This window comes from Bombina bombina, chromosome 1 (genome assembly GCF_027579735.1).
Source record: "Bombina bombina isolate aBomBom1 chromosome 1, aBomBom1.pri, whole genome shotgun sequence".
In the NCBI taxonomy this organism is placed as follows: domain Eukaryota; kingdom Metazoa; phylum Chordata; class Amphibia; order Anura; family Bombinatoridae; genus Bombina; species Bombina bombina.
In genome coordinates, this window is record NC_069499.1 from 311,416,981 (window position 1) to 311,437,723 (window position 20,743).

The following is a 20,743-nucleotide window of genomic DNA, read 5'->3' on the forward strand; positions in this document are numbered from 1 at the left end:
ACTGTAAATGCAGGTCCAAAAGTGACCAATTTCATCCAGGGGTTGTTAAAAATGAAGAATATATTTCCTTGAATACATCATAATCTACCGAATACAAATACAAATATTTGACCTAATTGTAATCTATATTTTCAATGTAACTTATTTTGCTTTGTAATGTCCTCAATAAAAATATATTATATATATATATATATATATATATATATATATATATATATATATATATATATATATCTCCTTTTGAGCTTAAATAATAGAATGTGCTAAATAAACTACACTAAGCTGGCCATGGATTCCACCATGAGATACAGTTGCCCCCTAACAAACTTACCTCAAAAACCAAGTACTGAGAATGGTATCAATAAAAAGTTTCAAGTATGTCCTGGAGTAAAAGCCAAATAAATGCAAAAGGAAGTTTCCTGCACTAAATGAGAAAAAACAAAATTTATGCTTATCTGATAAATTCCTTTCTCCTGTAGTGTGGTCAGTCCACGGGTCATCATTACTTCTGGGATATTAACTCCTCCCCAACAGGAAGTGCAAGAGGATTCACCCAGCAGAGCTGCTATATAGCTCCTCCCCTCTACGTCACCTCCAGTCATTCGACCAAGGACCAACGAGAAAGGAGAAGCCAAAGGGTGTAGTGGTGACTGGAGTATAATTCAAAAATTTTTTACCTGCCATAAAAAACAGGGCGGGCCGTGGACTGACCACACTACAGGAGAAAGGAATTTATCAGGTAAGCATAAATTTTGTTTTCTCCTGTTAAGTGTGGTCAGTCCACGGGTCATCATTACTTCTGGGATACCAATACCAAAGCTAAAGTACACAGATGACGGGAGGGACAGGCAGGCTCTTTATACGGAAGGAACCACTGCCTGAAGAACCTTTCTTCCAAAAACAGCCTCCGAAGAAGCAAAAGTGTCAAATTTGTAAAATTTGGAAAAAGTATGAAGAGAAGACCAAGTTGCAGCCTTGCAAATCTGTTCAACAGAAGCCTCATTCTTAAAGGCCCAAGTGGAAGCCACAGCTCTAGTAGAATGTGCTGTAATTCTTTTAGGAGGCTGCTGTCCAGCAGTCTCGTAGGCTAACCGTATTATGCTACGAAGCCAAAAAGAGAGAGAGGTAGCCGAAGCTTTTTGACCTCTCCTCTGACCAGAATAAACGACAAACAGGGAAGACGTTTGTCGAAAATCCTTAGTTGCCTGTAGATAAAATTTCAGGGCACGGACTACATCTAGATTGTGTAGCAGACGTTCCTTCTTCGGAGAAGGATTAGGACACAAAGATGGAACCACAATCTCTTGATTGATATTCCTGTTAGTGACCACCTTAGGTAGGAACCCAGGTTTAGTACGCAGAACTACCTTGTCTGAATGAAAAATCAGATAAGGAGAATCACAATGTAAGGCAGATAACTCAGAGACTCTTCGAGCCGAGGAAATCGCCATTAAAAACAGAACTTTCCAAGATAACAGCTTGATATCAATGGAATGAAGGGGTTCAAACGGAACACCCTGTAAAACATTAAGAACTAAGTTCAAACTCCATGGTGGAGCAACAGTTTTAAACACAGGCTTGATCCTAGCTAAAGCCTGACAAAAAGCTTGAACGTCCGGAACTTCTGACAGACGTTTGTGTAAAAGAATGGACAGAGCTGAAATCTGTCCCTTTAAGGAACTAGCGGATAAACCCTTTTCTAAACCTTCTTGTAGAAAAGACAATATCCTCGGAATCCTAACCTTACTCCATGAGTAACTCTTGGATTCGCACCAATATAAGTATTTGCGCCATATCTTATGGTAAATCTTTCTGGTAACAGGCTTCCTAGCCTGTATTAAGGTATCAATAACTGACTCAGAAAAACCACGCTTTGATAAAATCAAGCGTTCAATTTCCAAGCAGTCAGCTTCAGAGAAATTAGATTTTGATGTTTGAAGGGACCCTGGATCAGAAGGTCCTGTTTCAGAGGTAGAGACCAAGGTGGACAGGATGACATGTCCACTAGATCTGCATACCAAGTCCTGCGTGGCCATGCAGGCGCTATTAGAATCACTGATGCTCTCTCCTGTTTGATTCTGGCAATCAATCGAGGAAGCATCGGGAAGGGTGGAAACACATAAGTCATCCCGAAGGTCCAAGGTGCTGTCAAAGCATCTATCAGAACCGCTCCCGGATCCCTGGATCTGGACCCGTAACGAGGAAGCTTGGCATTCTGTCGAGACGCCATGAGATCTATCTCTGGTTTGCCCCAACGTCGAAGTATTTGGGCAAAGACCTCCAGATGAAGTTCCCACTCCCCCGGATGAAAAGTCTGACGACTTAAGAAATCCGCCTCCCAGTTCTCCACTCCCGGGATGTGGATTGCTGACAGGTGGCAAGAGTGAGACTCTGCCCAGCGAATTATCTTTGATACTTCCATCATTGCTAGGGAGCTTCTTGTCCCTCCCTGATGGTTGATGTAAGCTACAGTCGTGATGTTGTCCGACTGAAACCTGATGAACCCCCGAGTTGTTAACTGGGGCCAAGCCAGAAGGGCATTGAGAACTGCTCTCAATTCCAGAATGTTTATTGGTAGGAGACTCTCCTCCTGATTCCATTGTCCCTGAGCCTTCAGAGAATTCCAGACAGCACCCCAACCTAGTAGGCTGGCGTCTGTTGTTACAATTGTCCAGTCCGGCCTGCTGAATGGCATCCCCCTGGACAGATGTGGCCGAGAAAGCCACCATAGAAGAGAATTTCTGGTCTCTTGATCCAGATTCAGAGTAGGGGACAAGTCTGAGTAATCCCCATTCCACTGACTTAGCATGCACAATTGCAGCGGTCTGAGATGTAGGCGTGCAAAGGGTACTATGTCCATTGCCGCTACCATTAAGCCGATAACCTCCATGCATTGAGCTACTGACGGGTGTTGAATGGAATGAAGGACACGGCATGCATTTTGAAGCTTTGTTAACCTGTCTTCTGTCAGGTAAATCTTCATTTCTACAGAATCTATAAGAGTCCCCAAGAAAGGAACTCTTGTGAGTGGAAAGAGAGAACTCTTCTTTTCGTTCACCTTCCATCCATGCGACCTTAGAAATGCCAGTACTAACTCTGTATGAGACTTGGCAGTTTGAAAGCTTGAAGCTTGTATCAGAATGTCGTCTAGGTACGGAGCTACCGAAATTCCTCGCGGTCTTAGTACCGCCAGAAGAGCACCCAGAACCTTTGTGAAGATTCTTGGAGCCGTAGCCAATCCGAATGGAAGAGCTACAAACTGGTAATGCCTGTCTAGAAAGGCAAACCTTAGATACCGGTAATGATCTTTGTGAATCGGTATGTGAAGGTAAGCATCCTTTAAATCCACTGTGGTCATGTACTGACCCTTTTGGATCATGGGTAAGATTGTCCGAATAGTTTCCATTTTGAACGATGGAACTCTTAGGAATTTGTTTAGGATCTTTAAATCCAAGATTGGCCTGAAAGTTCCCTCTTTTTTGGGAACCACAAACAGATTTGAGTAAAACCCTTGTCCTTGTTCCGACCGCGGAACCGGATGGATCACTCCCATTAATAAAAGATCTTGTACGCAGCGTAGAAACGCCTCTTTCTTTATTTGGTTTGTTGACAACCTTGACAGATGAAATCTCCCTCTTGGGGGAGAGGATTTGAAGTCCAGAAGGTATCCCTGAGATATGATCTCTAACGCCCAGGGATCCTGGACATCTCTTGCCCAAGCCTGGGCGAAGAGAGAAAGTCTGCCCCCCACTAGATCCGTTCCCGGATCGGGGGCCCTCGATTCATGCTGTCTTAGGGGCAGCAGCAGGTTTCCTGGCCTGCTTGCCCTTGTTCCAGGACTGGTTAGGTCTCCAGCCTTGTCTGTAGCGAGCAACAGCTCCTTCCTGTTTTGGTGCAGAGGAAGTTGATGCTGCTCCTGCTTTGAAATTACGAAAGGAACGAAAATTAGACTGTCTAGCCTTAGGTTTGGCTCTGTCTTGAGGCAGGGCATGGCCTTTACCTCCTGTAATTTCAGCGATAATTTCTTTCAACCCGGGCCCGAATAAGGTCTGCCCTTTGAAAGGTATATTAAGCAATTTAGATTTAGAAGTAACATCAGCTGACCAGGATTTTAGCCACAGTGCTCTGCGCGCCTGAATTGCGAATCCGGAATTCTTAGCCGTAAGTTTAGTTAAATGTACTACGGCATCCGAAATAAATGAGTTAGCTAACTTAAGGGCTTTAAGTTTGTGTGTAATCTCATCTAATGGAACTGATTCAAGAGTCTCTTCCAGAGACTCAAACCAAAATGCTGCTGCAGCCGTGACAGGCGCAATGCATGCAAGAGGTTGCAATATAAAACCTTGTTGAACAAACATTTTCTTAAGGTAACCCTCTAACTTTTTATCCATTGGATCTGAAAAGGCACAGCTATCCTCCACCGGGATAGTGGTACGCTTAGCTAAAGTAGAAACTGCTCCCTCCACCTTAGGGACCGTTTGCAATAAGTCCCGTGTGGTGGCGTCTATTGGAAACATCTTTCTAAATATTGGAGGGGGTGAGAACGGCACACCGGGTCTATCCCACTCCTTAGTAACAATTTCAGTAAGTCTCTTAGGTATAGGAAAAACGTCAGTACTCGAAGGTACCGCAAAATATTTATCCAACCTACACATTTTCTCTGGTATTGCAACTGTGTTACAATCATTCAGAGCCGCTAACACCTCCCCTAGTAATACACGGAGGTTTTCCAGCTTAAATTTAAAATTTGAAATATCTGAATCCAGTCTGTTTGGATCAGAACCGTCACCCGCAGAATGAAGCTCTCCGTCCTCATGTTCTGCCAATTGTGACGCAGTGTCTGACATGGCCCTAATATTATCAGCGCACTCTGTTCTCACCCCAGAGTGATCACGCTTACCTCTTAGTTCTGGTAATTTAGCCAAAACTTCAGTCATAACAGTAGCCATATCCTGTAATGTGATTTGTAATGGCCGCCCAGATGTGCTCGGCGCTACAATATCACGCACCTCCCGAGCGGGAGATGCAGGTACTGACACGTGAGGCGAGTTAGTCGGCATAACTCTCCCCTCATTGTTTGGTGAAATATGTTCAATTTGCACAGATTGACTTTTATTTAAAGTAGCATCAATGCAGTTAGTACATAAATTTCTATTGGGCTCCACTTTGGCTTTAGCACATATAGCACAGATATCTTCCTCTGAATCAGACATGTTTAACACACTAGCAAATAAACTAGCAACTTGGAAATACTTTTCAAGTAATTTACTATAATATGAAAACGTACTGTGCCTATAAGAAGCACAGAAAAAGTTATGACAGTTGGAAATTGATAAACTGAAAAGTTATAGCATCAAATCTTTGTAAAAAACAGACTTTTAGCAAAGGATTGCTCCCGATAGCAAAGGATAACTAACCCTGATAGCAGAAAAAAAATACAGAAATAAACGTTTTTTATCACAGTCAACTACAATCTCACAGCTCTGCTGTGAGTGATTACCTCCCTCAAAACAAGTTTTGAAGACCCCTGAGTTCTGTAGAGATGAACCGGATCATGCAGGGAAGACAATAAACTTCTGACTGAATTTTTTGATGCGTAGCAAAAGCGCCAAAAAAAGGCCCCTCCCCCTCACACACAACAGTGAGAGAGATCAGTAAACTGTCATAAATTAAATAAAACGACTGCCAAGTGGAAAAAAATAGTGCCCAAAACATTTTTTCACCCAGTACCTCAGAAAATTAAACAATTTTACATGCCAGCAAAAAACGTTTAACATAAATAAGTTAAGTGTTATTAAAAAGCCTGTTGCTAGTCCCTGCAAATTAGGCTAAAGTCTTATGCATACAGTATAATTCCAGTGAAGTGCCATTCCCCAGAATACTGAAGTGTAAAATATACATACATGACAGCCTGATACCAGTTGCTGCTACTGCATTTAAGGCTGAGTTTACATTATATCGGTATAGCAGAATTTTCTCATCAATTCCATTGTCAGAAAATAATAAGCTGCTACATACCTCTTGCAGATTAATCTGCCCGCTGTCCCCTGATCTGAAGTTTACCTCTCCTCAGATGGCCGAGAAACAGCAATATGATCTTAACTACGCCGGCTAAAATCATAGAAAAAACTCAGGTAGATTCTTCTTCAAATTCTACCAGAGAAGGAATAACACACTCCGGTGCTATTATAAAATAACAAACTTTTGATTGAAGGTATGAAACTAAGTATAATCACCACAGTCCTCTCACACATCCTATCTATTCGTTGGGTGCAAGAGAATGACTGGGGGTGACGTAGAGGGGAGGAGCTATATAGCAGCTCTGCTGGGTGAATCCTCTTGCACTTCCTGTTGGGGAGGAGTTAATATCCCAGAAGTAATGATGACCCGTGGACTGACCACACTTAACAGGAGAAAAAGAATATCTGTATTGCTTTTAAATAAAACGGATAAAAGATTAGCTTAATGCTTAATACTCCAGTACTGATTTTGTCATGAGGGACATATTGAAGAAGGGATCTCCAGGGTTCTAACCAGGAAACCCTAAAATAAAATAAATATGCATACCTTCATTCTTCACCTACTTCCAGCAGATGCAAAGACAAGACTGATTACTTTAGAGGTGGGAGGGTTTATATAGAGCTCTGAGGTTTGGGAATATTTGCCTCCTCCTAGTGGCAGGAAAGGTAATTCCCAGGAGTAATGGATCATGGACTCATCACTTATATGAAAGAAATAAAAATGAGCCTACAATATTTCAATACAAAATTAGCTCTTTAAATGGAAAGTGATAATGAAGGATAAAAGTCAAAACTTGTAAATTTTATTTTTTAATATTAAAAGGACATTAATAAACCTATCTTGCTTAAAAGGGACATGATATCCAAATATTTTCTTTCATGATTCAGATAGAGAACACAATTTTAAAAAACATTTTAATTTACTTCTATTATCTAATTTGTTTCTTTCTCTTGGTATTTGTGATTATTTGTTGAAGGAGCAGCAATGCACTAATGGTTCCTAACTGAACACATGGGTGAGCCAATGATAATCGATTATATAAATATATATATGCAGCCACCAATCAACAGCTAGAACCTAGGTTCTCTGCTGCTCCTGAGCTTGCCTAGATAACACATTCAGCACAGGATAACAAGAAAAGGAAGTAATGAAATAATAAAAGTAAATTGGAAAGTTGTTTAAAATTGTGTTCTCTATCTGAATCGCAAAAGACATTTTTGGGGTTCGTGTCCCTTTAAGTAAAAAAACTGTGCTTGTCCAATGCACCCTAGAGAGCCCAGAAAAGTAAATTATGTAACTTGCAAATGCTGCAAATCAGATAGCTCGTTTAGGAAATCTCAGCATTTTGACAACAACTTACAGATGTTTTAGCTTTTTAGCCTCTCTAGGGAGCACAGTTTTTATACAAAATTAAAAGCATTTAATGCAAGTTTAAAAAGAGAGTAAAAAAGTACAGGTTTCTATTTAGTGTATTAAAATATCTTTCAATTTAAAAGGCTTTGCAGTCTCGTGGCATATTAACACACCAACTATATGTGAAAACTTTCTGAATGTGTAAACACAGTGCATGCTGTGATTGCTTTTTAATAGCCAAAGCCACGCCTTGCCTTATTTGACAGAGATAATTCAGACAAAGAAAAAAATTATATTGCTTTGCAATACCCTTTTAAAAGCCTCTTCGCTTATTCTCTCTGAGAAGGCCTATTAAGAGCAGACATAAAATAGCTTCTACAATGCTTGAACAATGACTTGTGATGTCTGCATTATGAACTTTCAGGAGAACAAAAAAGTGCAGGCACTACTCGGTTAGTGAAAAACGTTAAAACATTTATTTATTTGAAGCATATAAAAACAGTGTTCCAAACAAAGGCCAGGCAAGCATACAGGGTCAGTCAGACTGGCCCCGTATGCTTGCCTTCCCTCTGTTTGGGAACACTATGTTTTTATATGCTTCAAATAAATAAATGTTTTAACGTTTTTCACTAACCGAGTAGTGCCTGCACTTTTTTGTTCTCCTGTATTATATACGGCCTGATCCTACGTTTTGCTACGGCACTCTGGGTATTTTGGTAGCAGATTTCTCTTTTTTTACTGAGGATTTCTCTTTCCTCGATTGCACAGACCAGTGGTTTGGACCGTATTCCGGTAACCCTCTTACTCACTTGCATTATGAACTTTTAACTGTTGCAGGAATTAGAAACCCTACATTTTTTCTGTTAAATTAATAGGAAAATTGACAAAAAACAACAAAAGTGTATTATAACAATGAATTTTAATGCTTATGTGTCAATGTCCCTTTAAACGTGAACTGTTCCACAAACTGGATAAAATCTGAAGTTCAGAAATTTTTCTGTACACATTGTAAAAAATATATAAACAAAATGAAGGCATTAAAATTGTACCTACAGGATTATCGCAGGAATTATCAGCCAGCTGCAATCCAAAATAGTCTCTTTCTGTTAAATCAAGGTAACTGAAGACTAAATCTAAAAGAACTTGTCCATGATCATGTTTCTGAAAGGAAAAAAAAAAAAAGAAAGAGAGAGAAAGAAAAAACCCAATTAGTGCTAAATTAAGCTGAAATGAAACACTTGATAGCACATTCCAGCACTGGCCTACTTATGTACAGCATCCAATAGGCAAATATATATTTTGTATAACCTACTCCATTTGGAACTCTAGGAACACAGCATAAAATAGCCAACAAATTAAGGAAAGGATTTAATTTAAGCATAAGCCTATTTCTTCTCTTGTTATAACATATACAAAACTGCTGGGTTAATATCAAAGCAGGTAAGAAAGATTTATATTTACTGACAGATCCAAGTTATATAGTGTATGTAAGGTTAAAGAATCCTGTGTAAAAGTGTGTTCGACCAGACTGATTGGCATAAGCATTGTATGTAGACTTAAAGAATTACAAAGATTTCACCACTAAGTCCACATCAATACATCAAGTATGTTATTTGCCTCCAGCCTCCAAATCTGTAAACCACCACTAGCCCTCATTGACACTGGTGTATCCATCACACATGGAGACCATGACACTTGCTTTTCTGTAATTCTGGATCCAGAATCCGCTTCACTCTGGGATATTCATGGGAATTGAGTGCATATGCATATCAGTATTTGACTAATGTTTCAGATGCCATCATGGCTGTGAGCAGGTATATACAAATCAGACACTATTTTCTTTGAGGGCAAATGGCTGCCTAAAAAAAAACCAAAAAAAAACAAACAAACATGATTTACGTAAGAACTTACCTGATAAATTAATTTATTTCGTATTGGCAAGAGTCCATGAGCTTATGACGTATGGGATATACAATCCAACCAGGAGGGGCAAAGTTTCCCAAACCTCAAAATGGCTATAAATACACACCTCACCACACCCACAATTAAGTTTAACCAATAGCCAAGTAGTGGGGTGCTAAAATAAGGAGTAAAAAAGCATACAAAAAAAAAGGAGGAACTGGAAATATAATTGTGCTTTTATACAAAAAATCATAACCATAAAAGGTGGGTCTCATGGACTCTTGCCAATATGAAAGAAATTAATTTATCAGGTAAGTTCTTACATAAATTATGTTTTCTTTCATGTAATTGGCAAGAGTCCATGAGTTAATGACGTATGGGATAGAAATACCCAAGATGTGGAAGTCCACAGAAGAGTCATTAGAAAGGGAGGGATATAATAAAAACAGCCATTTCCGCTGAAAAAATTAAATCCACAAAAAATAAGTTTTTCTCATAAATTGAAAGAAAAAAAACTTAAAACATTAGCAGAAGAATCAAACAAACAGCTGCCTGAAGAACCTTTCTACCAAAGACTGCTTCAGAAGAAGCAAATACATCAAAATGGTAACATTTATTAAATGTATGCAAAGAAGACCAAGTTGCTGCTGTGCAAATCTGATCAACTGAAGCTTAATTCTTAAAAGCCCAAGAAGTGGAGACTTATCTAGTAGAATGAGCTGTGATCCTCTGAGGTGGGGACTGTTCCACTTCCAAATAAGCTTTATGAATCAAAAACTTCAACCAAGATGCCAAAGAAATGGCAGAAGCTGTCTGCCCTTTCCTAGAACCAGAGAAGACTACAAATAGACTAGAAGTCTTCCTGAAATCTTTAGTAGCTTCAACAATAATAATTCAAAGCTCTTACAACATCCAAAGAATGCAAAGATCTTTCAAGAACATTCTTGGGATTAGGACACAAGGAAGGGACAACAATTTCCCCTACTAATGTTGTTAGAATTCACAATCTTAGCAAGAAATTTAAACAAAGTCCGCAAAACAGCTTTATCCTGATGGAAAATCAGAAAAGGAGACTCACAAGAGAGAGCAGACAATTCAGAAACTATTCTAGCTGAAGAGATGGCCAAAAGGAACAACACTTTCCAAGAAAGTAGTTTAATATAAAAAGCATACATAGGACTCAAAAGGAGGAGCCTGCAAAATCTTCAAAACGAAATTAAGACTCCAAGGAGGAGAGACTGATTTAATAACAGGCTTGATACGAACCAAAGCCTGAAAAAAACAGTGAATATCAGGAAGCTTAGCAATCTTTCTATGAAATAAAACAGTAAGAGCAGAGATTTCTCCCTTCAAAGTGCTTGCAGACAAACCTTTATCCAAACCATCCTGAATTAACTGTAAAATTCTAGGAATTCTAAAAGAATGGCAGGAGAATTTATGAGAAGAACACCATGAAATATAGGTCTTCCAAACTCGATAATAAATCTTCCTTGAAACAGACTTACAAGCCTGTAGCATAGTATTAATCACTGAGTCAGAGAAACCTCTATGACTAAGCACTAAACGTTCAATGCCCATACCTTCAGATTTAACGATTTGTGATCCTGATAGAAAAACGGCCCTTGAGACAAAAGGTCTGGTCTTAGAGGAAGTGGCCAAGGCTGGCAACTGGACATACGAACAAGATCTGCAAAAGAAAACCTGTGAGACCACGCTGGTGCTATCAGAAACATACGATTGTTACATAATGATCTTGGAGATCACTTCTGGAAGAACTAGAGGCGGAAAGATAAGCAGGTTGGTAAAACCAAGGAACTGCCAACACATCCAGCATCTCCGCATGAGGATCCCTGGACCTGGACAGGTACCTGGGAAGTTTCTTGCTTAGATCAGAAGCCATCAGATCTATTTCTGGAAGACCCCACATCTGTACAATCTGACAAAATACATATGGATGGAGAGACCACTCCCCCGGATGTAAGGTCTGACGGCTGAGATAATCCGCTTCCCAATTGTCTATACCTGGGATATGCACCGCAGAAATTAGAAGAGAGCTGAATTCCACCAAAGAAAAGTATCCAAGATACTTCTTTCATAGCTAGGGGACTTTGAGTCCCACCTTGATGATTGACATATGCCACAGTTGAGATATTGTCCGTCTGAAAACAAATGAATGGTTCTCTCTTTAACAGAGGCCAATCCTGAAGAACCCTGAAAATAGCAGAGAGTTCTAAAATATTGATTGGTAACCTCGCCTCTTGAGGTTTCCAAACCCCTTGTGCTGTCAGAGATCTCCAGACAGCTCCCCAACCTGAAAGACTTGCATCTGTTGTGATCACAGTCCAAAAAAGATGCCCTCTGAATTAAACGATGATGGTCTAACCACCAAGTCAGAGAGAGTTGAATGTTGGGATTTAAGTATATAAATTGTGATATCCGAGTACAATCCCTGCACCATTGATTCAGCATACAAAGCTTTAGAGGTCTCATGTGAAAACGAGCAAAGGGGATCGCGTCCGATGCTGCAGTCATGAGACCTAAAACTTCCGTGCACATAGCCACTGAAGGGAATGATTGAGACTGAATGTTTAGACAAGCTGAAACCAATTTCATTTGTCTCTTGTCTTTTAAGGACAGAGTCATGGACATTGAATCTATCTGGAAACATAAAAAGGTGACCCTTGTCTGAGGAGTCAAGAAACTTTGGTAAATTGATCCTCCAACCATGTCTTTGAAGAAATAACACTAGTTAATTTGTGTAAGATTTGCCTAAATGTAAAGACTGAGCTAGAACCAAGATATTGTCTAAATAAGGAAACATCGCAATACCCTGTCCTCTGATTACAGATAGAAGGGCACAGAGAACCTTCAAAAAGATCATTGGAGCTGTTGCTAGGGCAAATGGAAGAGCGACAAATTGGTAATGCTTGTCTAGAAAAGAGAATTTCAGAAACAGATAGTGGTCTGGATGAATCAGAATATGAAGATATGCATCCTGCAAGTCTATCGTGGACAAATAATGACCTTGCTGAACAAAAAGGCAAAATAGTTGAAAGTTGGGACTCTTACAAAATGATTCAAAAACTTCAGATCCAAAACTGGCCTGAATGAATTTTCTTTCTTTGGGACAATGAACAGATTCAAATAAAACCCCAGACCCTGTTCCTGAAACCGAACTGGTATTACTACCCCTGAAAGCTCTAGATCTGAAACACACTTCAGAAAAGCATGAGCTTTCACCAGATTTACTGGAACGTGTGAGAGAAAGAATCTTCTCACAGGAGGTCTTACTCTGAATCCTATTCGATACCCTTGAGAGACAATACTCTGAATCCACTGATTTTGAACAGAATCTGCCCAAATGTCTTGGAATAATTTCAATCTGCCCCCCACCAGCTGAACTGGATCGAGGGCCGCACCTTCATGCAGACTTGGGGGTTGGCTTTGGTTTCTTAAAAGGCTTGGATTTATTCTAACTTGAAGAAGATTTCCAATTGGAACCAGAGTCTTCAGGGGAAGGATTGGTTTTCTGTTCCTTGTTCTGTCGAAAAGAACAAAAACAATTAGAAACTTTAGACTTACCCTTAGATCTTTTATCCTGAGGCAAAAAAACTCCCTTCCCTCCAGTGATAGTTGAAATAATTGAATCCAACTGAGAACCAAATAAATTGTTACCTTGGAAAGAAAGAGATAGTAATCTAGACTTAGATACCATGTCAGCATTCCAAGATTTGAGCCATAAAGCTCTTCTAGCTAAAATAGCTAAAGACATAGATTTAACATCAATGTTGATAATATAAAAAATAGCATCACAGATAAAATGATTAGCATGTTGAAGCAAATGAACAATGCTAGACAAATCAGGATCTGTTTCCTGTTGCACTAAGCTATCCAACCAAAAGGTTGACGCAGCCGCAACATCAGCCATTGCAATGGCAGGCCAGAGAAGATATCCAGAAAATAAAATAAGCTTTTCTTAGATAAGATTCAAGTTTCCTATCTAAAGGATCTGTAAATGAAGTAAAGGTCCATAGGAATAGTAGTGCATTTGGCAAGAGTAGAAATAGCCCCATTAATTTTGGAGACTTTTTCCCAAAACTTATCTAGGCGCTGGCAAAGGGTACAACTTTTTAAACCTAGAAGAAGGAATGAGAGAAGTACCAGGCTTAATCAATTCCTTAGCAATCATATCAGAAATAGCATCAGGAACTGGAAAATCTCAGGAGTAACCACAGGAGGTTAATAAACAGAATTTAAACGTTTACTAGTTTTGATATCAAGAGGATTAGACTCCTCTATATCCAAAGTAACCAACACTTCTTTCAATAAGGAACGAATATACTCAATCTTGAAAAGATAAGTAGATTTGTCAGTGTCAATGTCTGAGATAGGATCTTCTGAATCAGAGAGATCCTCATCAGAGGAGGATATTTCAGTATGTAGTCAGTCATTAGAAATTTCATCAAAATTTATGAGAAGTTTTAAAAGAAGTTTTAAAAGACCTTTTACGTTTATTAGAAGGCGGAATAGCAGACAAAAACTTCTGTATCGCAGCAGCAATATAATTTTTCAACAGGGATATCATGTACATTAGAAGTTGAAGGAATAACAGAAACTGTACTAGAACTGATGGAAACATTTTCTACGTGCAAAAGCATATCATGGCAACTGTTACATACTACAGCTGGAGATATAATCTCAGCTAACTTACAAAAGATACACTTAGCTTTGGTAGAACTTTGATCAGGCAGCAGGGTTCCAACAGTTGCTTCTGAGACAGTATCAGATTGAGACATCTTGCAAAATGCAAAAGAAAAAACAACATTAAAGCAAAATTTACAATAGCCTTATATGGCAGTTTCAGGAATGGGAAAAAATGCAAACAGCATAGCCCTCTGAGCATATAGAAGGCAAGATGCATATAGGAAGTGGGGTGAAAAATAAACAAAAGATGTTGGTGCCAAGTATGACGCAAAAGGAAGTTGAAAAAAATGTTTAGGCGCCAACAACATCCGGAAATGACGCAACTCACGTCATAACAGACGCAACCTCGTGCAAGGAAAACCTGGCATCAACTAAGACACCAGAAATGATGAACTTGCATCAAAGACGTACCTTGGCGCCAAAAAAATTCTCGTGCCAAGAATGACGCAATAAATAACAGCATCTTGCACCCTCACAAGACTAATTTTGCCTGCAAAAGAAAAAACTGTCTATTTGAAAAAAGGACTATACCCCAGGTAAGACCAATAACTTCCTAAACATGCCTCCCAAAATGAAACGGACAGTCTGCAAAAGGAAATATACATAGACCTGACTCATGGCAAATAAGTAAAATACATATATTTAAAACTTTATATTAATACATAAAGCGCCAAACCATAGCTGAGAGTGTCTTAAATAAGAAAAACAGACTTACCGAAAGACAACCATCCACATATAGCAGATAGCCAAACCAGTACTGAAAAAGTATCAGCAGAGGTAATGGTATATAAGAGTATATCGTCGATCTGAAAATGGAGGTAGGAGGTGAATCCCTACGACCGATAACAAAGAACCTTTGAAAAGATTTCCTGTGAGGAAAACCATAACATCAATAGCCGATACTCCCTTCACATCCCTCTGACAAACACTGTACTCTGAGAGGAGTTGGGCTTCAAAATACTTAGAAGAGCTTATCATAGAAAAAAATCATAGAAATCAAGCACAAACTTACTTCACCACCTCCATAGGCAAAGTTTGTAATACTAACTTGTGGGTGTGGTGAGGGGTGTATTTATAGGCATTTTGAGGTTTGGGAAACTTTGCCCCTCCTGGTTGGATTGTATATCCCATACGTCACTAGCACATGGAAGGAAGGAAGGAAGGAAGGAAGGAAGGAAGGAAGGAAGGAAGGAAGGAAGGAAGGAAGGAAGGAAGGAAGGAAAGAAAGAAAGAAAGAAAGAAAGAAAGAAAGAAAGAAAGAAAGAAAGAAAGAAAGAAAGAAAGAAAGAAAGAAAGAAAGAAAGAAAGAAAGAAAGAAAGAAAGAAAGAAAGAAAGAAAGAAAGAAAGAAAGAAAGAAAGAAAGAAAGAAAGAAAGAAAGAAAGAAAGAAAGAAAGAAAGAAAGAAAGAAAGAAAGAAAGAAAGAAAGAAAGAAAGAAAGAAAGAAAGAAAGAAAGAAAGAAAGAAAGAAAGAGATTCCTGTTCTGTTGTGAAAATGATTACCACTAGCCTGTCCTCAGAACTTCAGAAGCTGCAGCACTTCTTTAGTTCTGGGGACTTTATCTGGGCAGAGATTGTCATTCTAATGCATTCCCACTATTCCTTGGAAATATGATAAAACATAGGCAATTTGTGTCTGAAAAGGAAGACATTATGGGGCCGAATTATCATTGTCTGGCGCACATGATACGCTGTAGGGGGACTAGGACTCTCTGGCCGCCAGACATCGCTGAATGCTGACAGCATACGCTGTTGGCATTTAACATTGCACAAGCAGTTCTAGTGAACTGCTTGTGCAATGCCGCCACCTGCAGATTTGTGGCCAATCGGCCGCTAGCAAGGGGTGTCAATCAGTATGAGATGGGGCGATTGATGTCCGCAGCCTCAGAGCAGAGCTAACTAACAAAAGCAAATATTGGTTACAAAAATGCAGGAAAAAGTGCAACAATTAAAACTTCACTGCATTAGTAAACACCAATTTATAAATCCCCTTCCCCAGCAACAAATAGTATTTGCATTATCTAACTTGTAATGTCTGTCTGTAATAAAAGGTGAATAAATACTGGGCTGCTGGTAAATCAGCAAAACATTCAAGTAACAGCCCAAGAGGCAAAACTTTTTTTCAATTTCTGTGATGAGATTTTATTTTAGTGAATCTTTTTCTGCAGTAATGTTGTTTAAAAAGGTGCAGCTTTGAAGACTGGGGAAGGCTAGGGAGCGGAGCTGAAAAAAATCCCTGAGAATCAGTCGTCAATCAAAGCCCTGCCACTTTTCAGCTTTTCTCCGTATTTGACTGTTCTCTTCAAACAGTGCTTTGCTTTGGCTGTACAGTGTTGAGGAAAACTTACACAGTGAAACCAAAGCACAAAACTATTTAAAGAGAACAGCCTGATGTGGAACAGCACTGGAAAGTGAAAGCACTAACAGTTCCTGTATATGTCCTGTTCTTCTCCACACAAGCTGCATTTTCTGCGATGACATCTCAGGTCACAGCATGTTCTGCCTTGAGGGTCACAGCAAGACGGCTGTGGGGTCACGTTGTCTGAGTGTGTAGCCCATACAGTTTACCTGCTAGCTGTGTATTTGAAGTCTGTCCTCAAGGTGCCGGAAGCATAGCAGCAGCCACACAGACGCTTTACAGTGTGTGGATTAATTTGGAACTACAGTATGTTCCTCTAGCGAAACCGCTGTGGATCTGTGTTCAAGAATTCAGCTCTACATCAACCCTTGAGTCAGATATGAAGATTGCCTCTACCGGTTGCCGCATAGAGAACCAAAAAATAATGCAGTAAGTCCTGGCAAAAATCTGTTGACACTCTACAAAAAGCTCATCATTCTCACAGGAGCTGTGATAAAAATACAGCACTCACTGCTTTGCCCTATTTTCAGATGAAGGTATAAGATATAGCAAGCGCAAGGCAGGGACGTGCAGTTAGGGGAGGCAGAGCCTAACCTGTCATGAAAAAAAGGAAATTTATGCTTACCTGATAAATATATTTCTTTTACAATATGACGAGTCCACGGATTTCATCCTTACTTGTGGGATTTAACCTCCTGCTAGCAGGAAGTGGCAAAGAGCACCACAGCAGAGCTGTATATATAGCTACTCCCTTCCCTCCCCCTCCAGTCATTCGACCGAAGTTAGGAAGAGAAAGGAAAAGCCAAAAGGTGCAGAGGTGACTGAAGTTTAATAAAAATAATTACATACCTGTCTTAGAATTGACAGGGTGGGCCGTGGACTCGTCATATCGTAAAATAAATAAATTTATCAGGTAAGCATAAATTTCCTTTTCTTTTACAAGATATGACGAGTTCACGAATTTTATCCTTACTTGTGGGATACAATACCAAAGCTACAGGACACGGATGAAAGGGAGGGACAAGACAGGAACCTAAACGGAAGGCACCACTGCCTTTCTCACTGTTTCTCCCAAAAACAGCTTCAGAAGAAGCAAAAGTATCAAATTTGTAAAATTTAGAAAAAGTGTGAAGAGACGACCAAGTTGCAGCCTTGCAAATCTGTTCAACAGAAGCATCATTTTTAAATGCCCATGAGGAAGCCACAGCCCTAGTAGAATGAGCCGTAATTCTTTCCGGAGGCTGCTGTCCAGCAGTCTCATATGCCAGACGGATGATACTCTTCAGCCACAAAGAAAGAGGTAGCCGTAGCTTTCTGGCCCCTACGCTTTCCAGAAAAAACAATGAATAATGATGATGATTGACTGAATTCTTTAGTCGCCTGCAAGTAAAACTTCAGGGCACGGACCTCGTCCAAGTTATGCAACAGACGCTCCTTCTTAGAATGAGAAGGATTAGGACATAATGAAGGAACAACAATTTCCTGATTAATATTCTTATTCGAAACAACCTTAGGAAGGAACCCAGGTTTGGTACGTAAAACCACCTTATCAGAATGGAAGATAAGATAAGGCAAGTCACATTGTAACGCTGAAAGCTCAGAAACTCTACGAGCAGAAGAAATAGCAACCAAAAATAAAACTTTCCAAGATAACAACTTCATATCTATGGAATATATGGGTTCAAACGGAACCCCTTGAACAACATTAAGAACTAAATTCAAACTCCAGGGTGGAGCAAATGGTCTAAACACAGGCTTGATTCTGGTCAGAGCCTGACAAAAAGACTGAACATCTGGAACATCTGCCAAACGTTTGTGTAGTAAAATTGACAAAGCAGAGATTTGTCCCTTTAAGGAACTTGCCCCTTCTCCAATCCTTCTTGGAGAAAAGACAGAATCCTGGGAATCCTAACTCTACTCCATGAGTAGCCCTTGGATTCGGACCAAGAAAGATATTTACGCCATATCTTATGGTAGATCTTTCTAGTAACAGGCTTACGTGCCTGAATCAAAGTATCAATGACCGAATCAGAGAACCCCCGCTTAGATAAAATCAAGCGTTCAATCTCCAAGCAGTCAGTTGCAGAGAAACTACATTCGGATGTTGGAAGGTTCCCTGAATGAGAAGGTCCTGCCTCAATGGAAGCTTCCACGGCGGCATATGAAATGTCCACTAGATCGGCATACCAAGTCCTGCGAGGCCACGCAGGCGCAATTAGAATAACTGAAGCCCTCTCCTGTTTGATCCGAGCAATCACCCGGGGAAGGAGAGCAAACTGTGGAAACACATAAGCTAGGCTGAACGACTAAGGCACTGCTAAGGCATTTATCAGTTCGGCCTGAGGATCCCTTGACCTGGATCCGTATCTTGGTAGCTTGGCATTCTGACGAGACACCATCAGGTCCAATTCCGGTCTGCGCCATCTGAGGATCAGAGTGGCAAAGACCTCCGGATGGAGCTCCCACTCCCCCGGATGAAACGTCTGTCTGCTTAAAAAGTCCGCTTCCCAGTTGTCCACTCCTGGGATGTAGATTGCTGACAGATAGCAAGAGTAAGCCTCCGCCCACCGAATTATCTTGTATACTTCTGTCATCGCTAAGGAACTCCTTGTTCCTCCCTGATGATTGATGTAAGCCACAGTCGTGATGTTGTCCGACTGAAAGCGGATGAATTTGGCAGAAGCCAACTGAGGCCACACCTGAAGCGCACTGAATATTGCTCTCAATTCCAGACTATTGATTGGAAGAAGAGACTCCGACTAAGTCCACACACCCTGAGCCTTCAGGGAATTCCAGATCGCACCCCAACCTAGTAGGCTGGCGTCCGTTGTCACTATCACCCATGAGGGTCTGCAGAAGCACGTCCCTTGGGACAGATGATCCGGCGACAACCACCAAAGAAGAGAGTCTCTTGTCTCCTGATCCAGATCTATCTGAGGAGACAAATTGGCATAATCTCCATTCCACTGCCTTAGAATGCTCAGCTGTAGTGGTCTGAGATGAAAACGAGCAAACGGAATAATGTCCATTGCCGCCACCATCAATCCAATTACCTCCATGCACTGAGCCACTGATGGTCGAGGATTGGACTGAAGACCTTGGCATGTATTCAGAATCTTGACCTCCGTCAAGAAAATCTTCATAGATATGGAATCTATTATAGTTCCCAAGAAGGGAACCCTTGTCTGTGGAATTAATTAACTCTTTTCTAGATTCACCTTCCACCCGTGTGTCCTCAGAAAGGACAGAACCATGTCTGTATGAGACTTTGTCAGATGGTAAGACGCCGCCTGGATCAGAATATCGTCCAGAAAAGGCGCCACTGCAATGCCTCGCGGCCTGAGAACCGCCAGAAGTGACCACAGAACCTTTTGTGAAGATCCTGGGTGCTGTGGCCAACCCGAAGGGAAGAGCCACAAACTGAAAATGTTTGTCCAGAAAGGCAAACCTTAGGAACTAGTGATGATCCTTGTGGATAGGAATATGAAGATATGCATCCTTCAAGTCCACGGTAGTCATATATTGACCCTCCTGGATCAATGGCAGAATTGTTCGAATAGTCTCCATCTTGAAGGATGGGACTCTGAGAAACTTGTTTAGACCCTTTAGATCTAAAATAGGACGGAACGTGCCCTCTTTCTTGGGGACCACGAAAAGATTTGAGTAAAATCCCTGCCCCTGTTCCAGTATAAGAACGCCTCTCTTTTTATCTGGATCGGGGGCCGCCCCTTCATGCTGTCTTGGTAGCAGCAGCGGGCTTCTTGGGTTGTTTACCCTTGCTCCAAGCCTGGTTGGGTCTCCAGACGAACTTGGTCTGAGCAAAATTCCCTTCCTGTTTGTTGGAAGAAGAGGAAGAAGAGGGGACTCCTTTAAAGTTCCGAAAGTTTAGCAGTTCTATCCTGAGGTAGGAGATGACCCTTACCTCCCGTAATGTCAGAAATTATTTCTTTCAAATCAGGCCCGAATAGGGTTTTTCCTTTGAAAGGAATAGCCAAAAGCTTTGACTTAGATGACACAAGAGCAGACCAAGATTTTAACCATAACGCTCTACGCGCTAAAATGGCAAATCCGACATTCTTAGCCGCCAACTTGGCAATCTGAAAGGTGGCATCTGTAATAAAAGAATTAGCTAGCTTAAGAGCCTTAATTCTATCTAAGATATCCTCTAAAGGAGTCTCAGTCTTAAGAGACTCTTCTAATACATCAAACCAGAAGGTCGCTGCAGTGGTAACTGGTACAATGCAGGCCGTCTGTTGTAAAAGGAAACCCTGATGAATAAACAGTTTCTTTAGAAGACCCTCCAATTTCTTATCCATAGGGTCTTTGAAAGCACAACTGTTCTCAATAGGAATAGTTGTACGCTTAGCTAGGGTAGATATGGCTCCCTCCACCTTAGGGACCGTTT

The 20,743-nt window shown here is 40.5% G+C and overlaps 1 protein-coding gene across 1 annotated transcript in view; it reads right to left on the reverse strand.

Moving 5' to 3' along the window:
• The window catches only part of PTPN4 (protein tyrosine phosphatase non-receptor type 4), a gene marked incomplete in the record, with an annotated part of 1,345,721 nt that overhangs the window by 1,178,302 nt on the left and 146,676 nt on the right, over nucleotides 1–20,743 (reverse strand). The window contains 1 exon segment of the mRNA XM_053698088.1: nucleotides 8,428–8,535. Coding sequence (XP_053554063.1) covers nucleotides 8,428–8,535 — 108 coding nt within the window.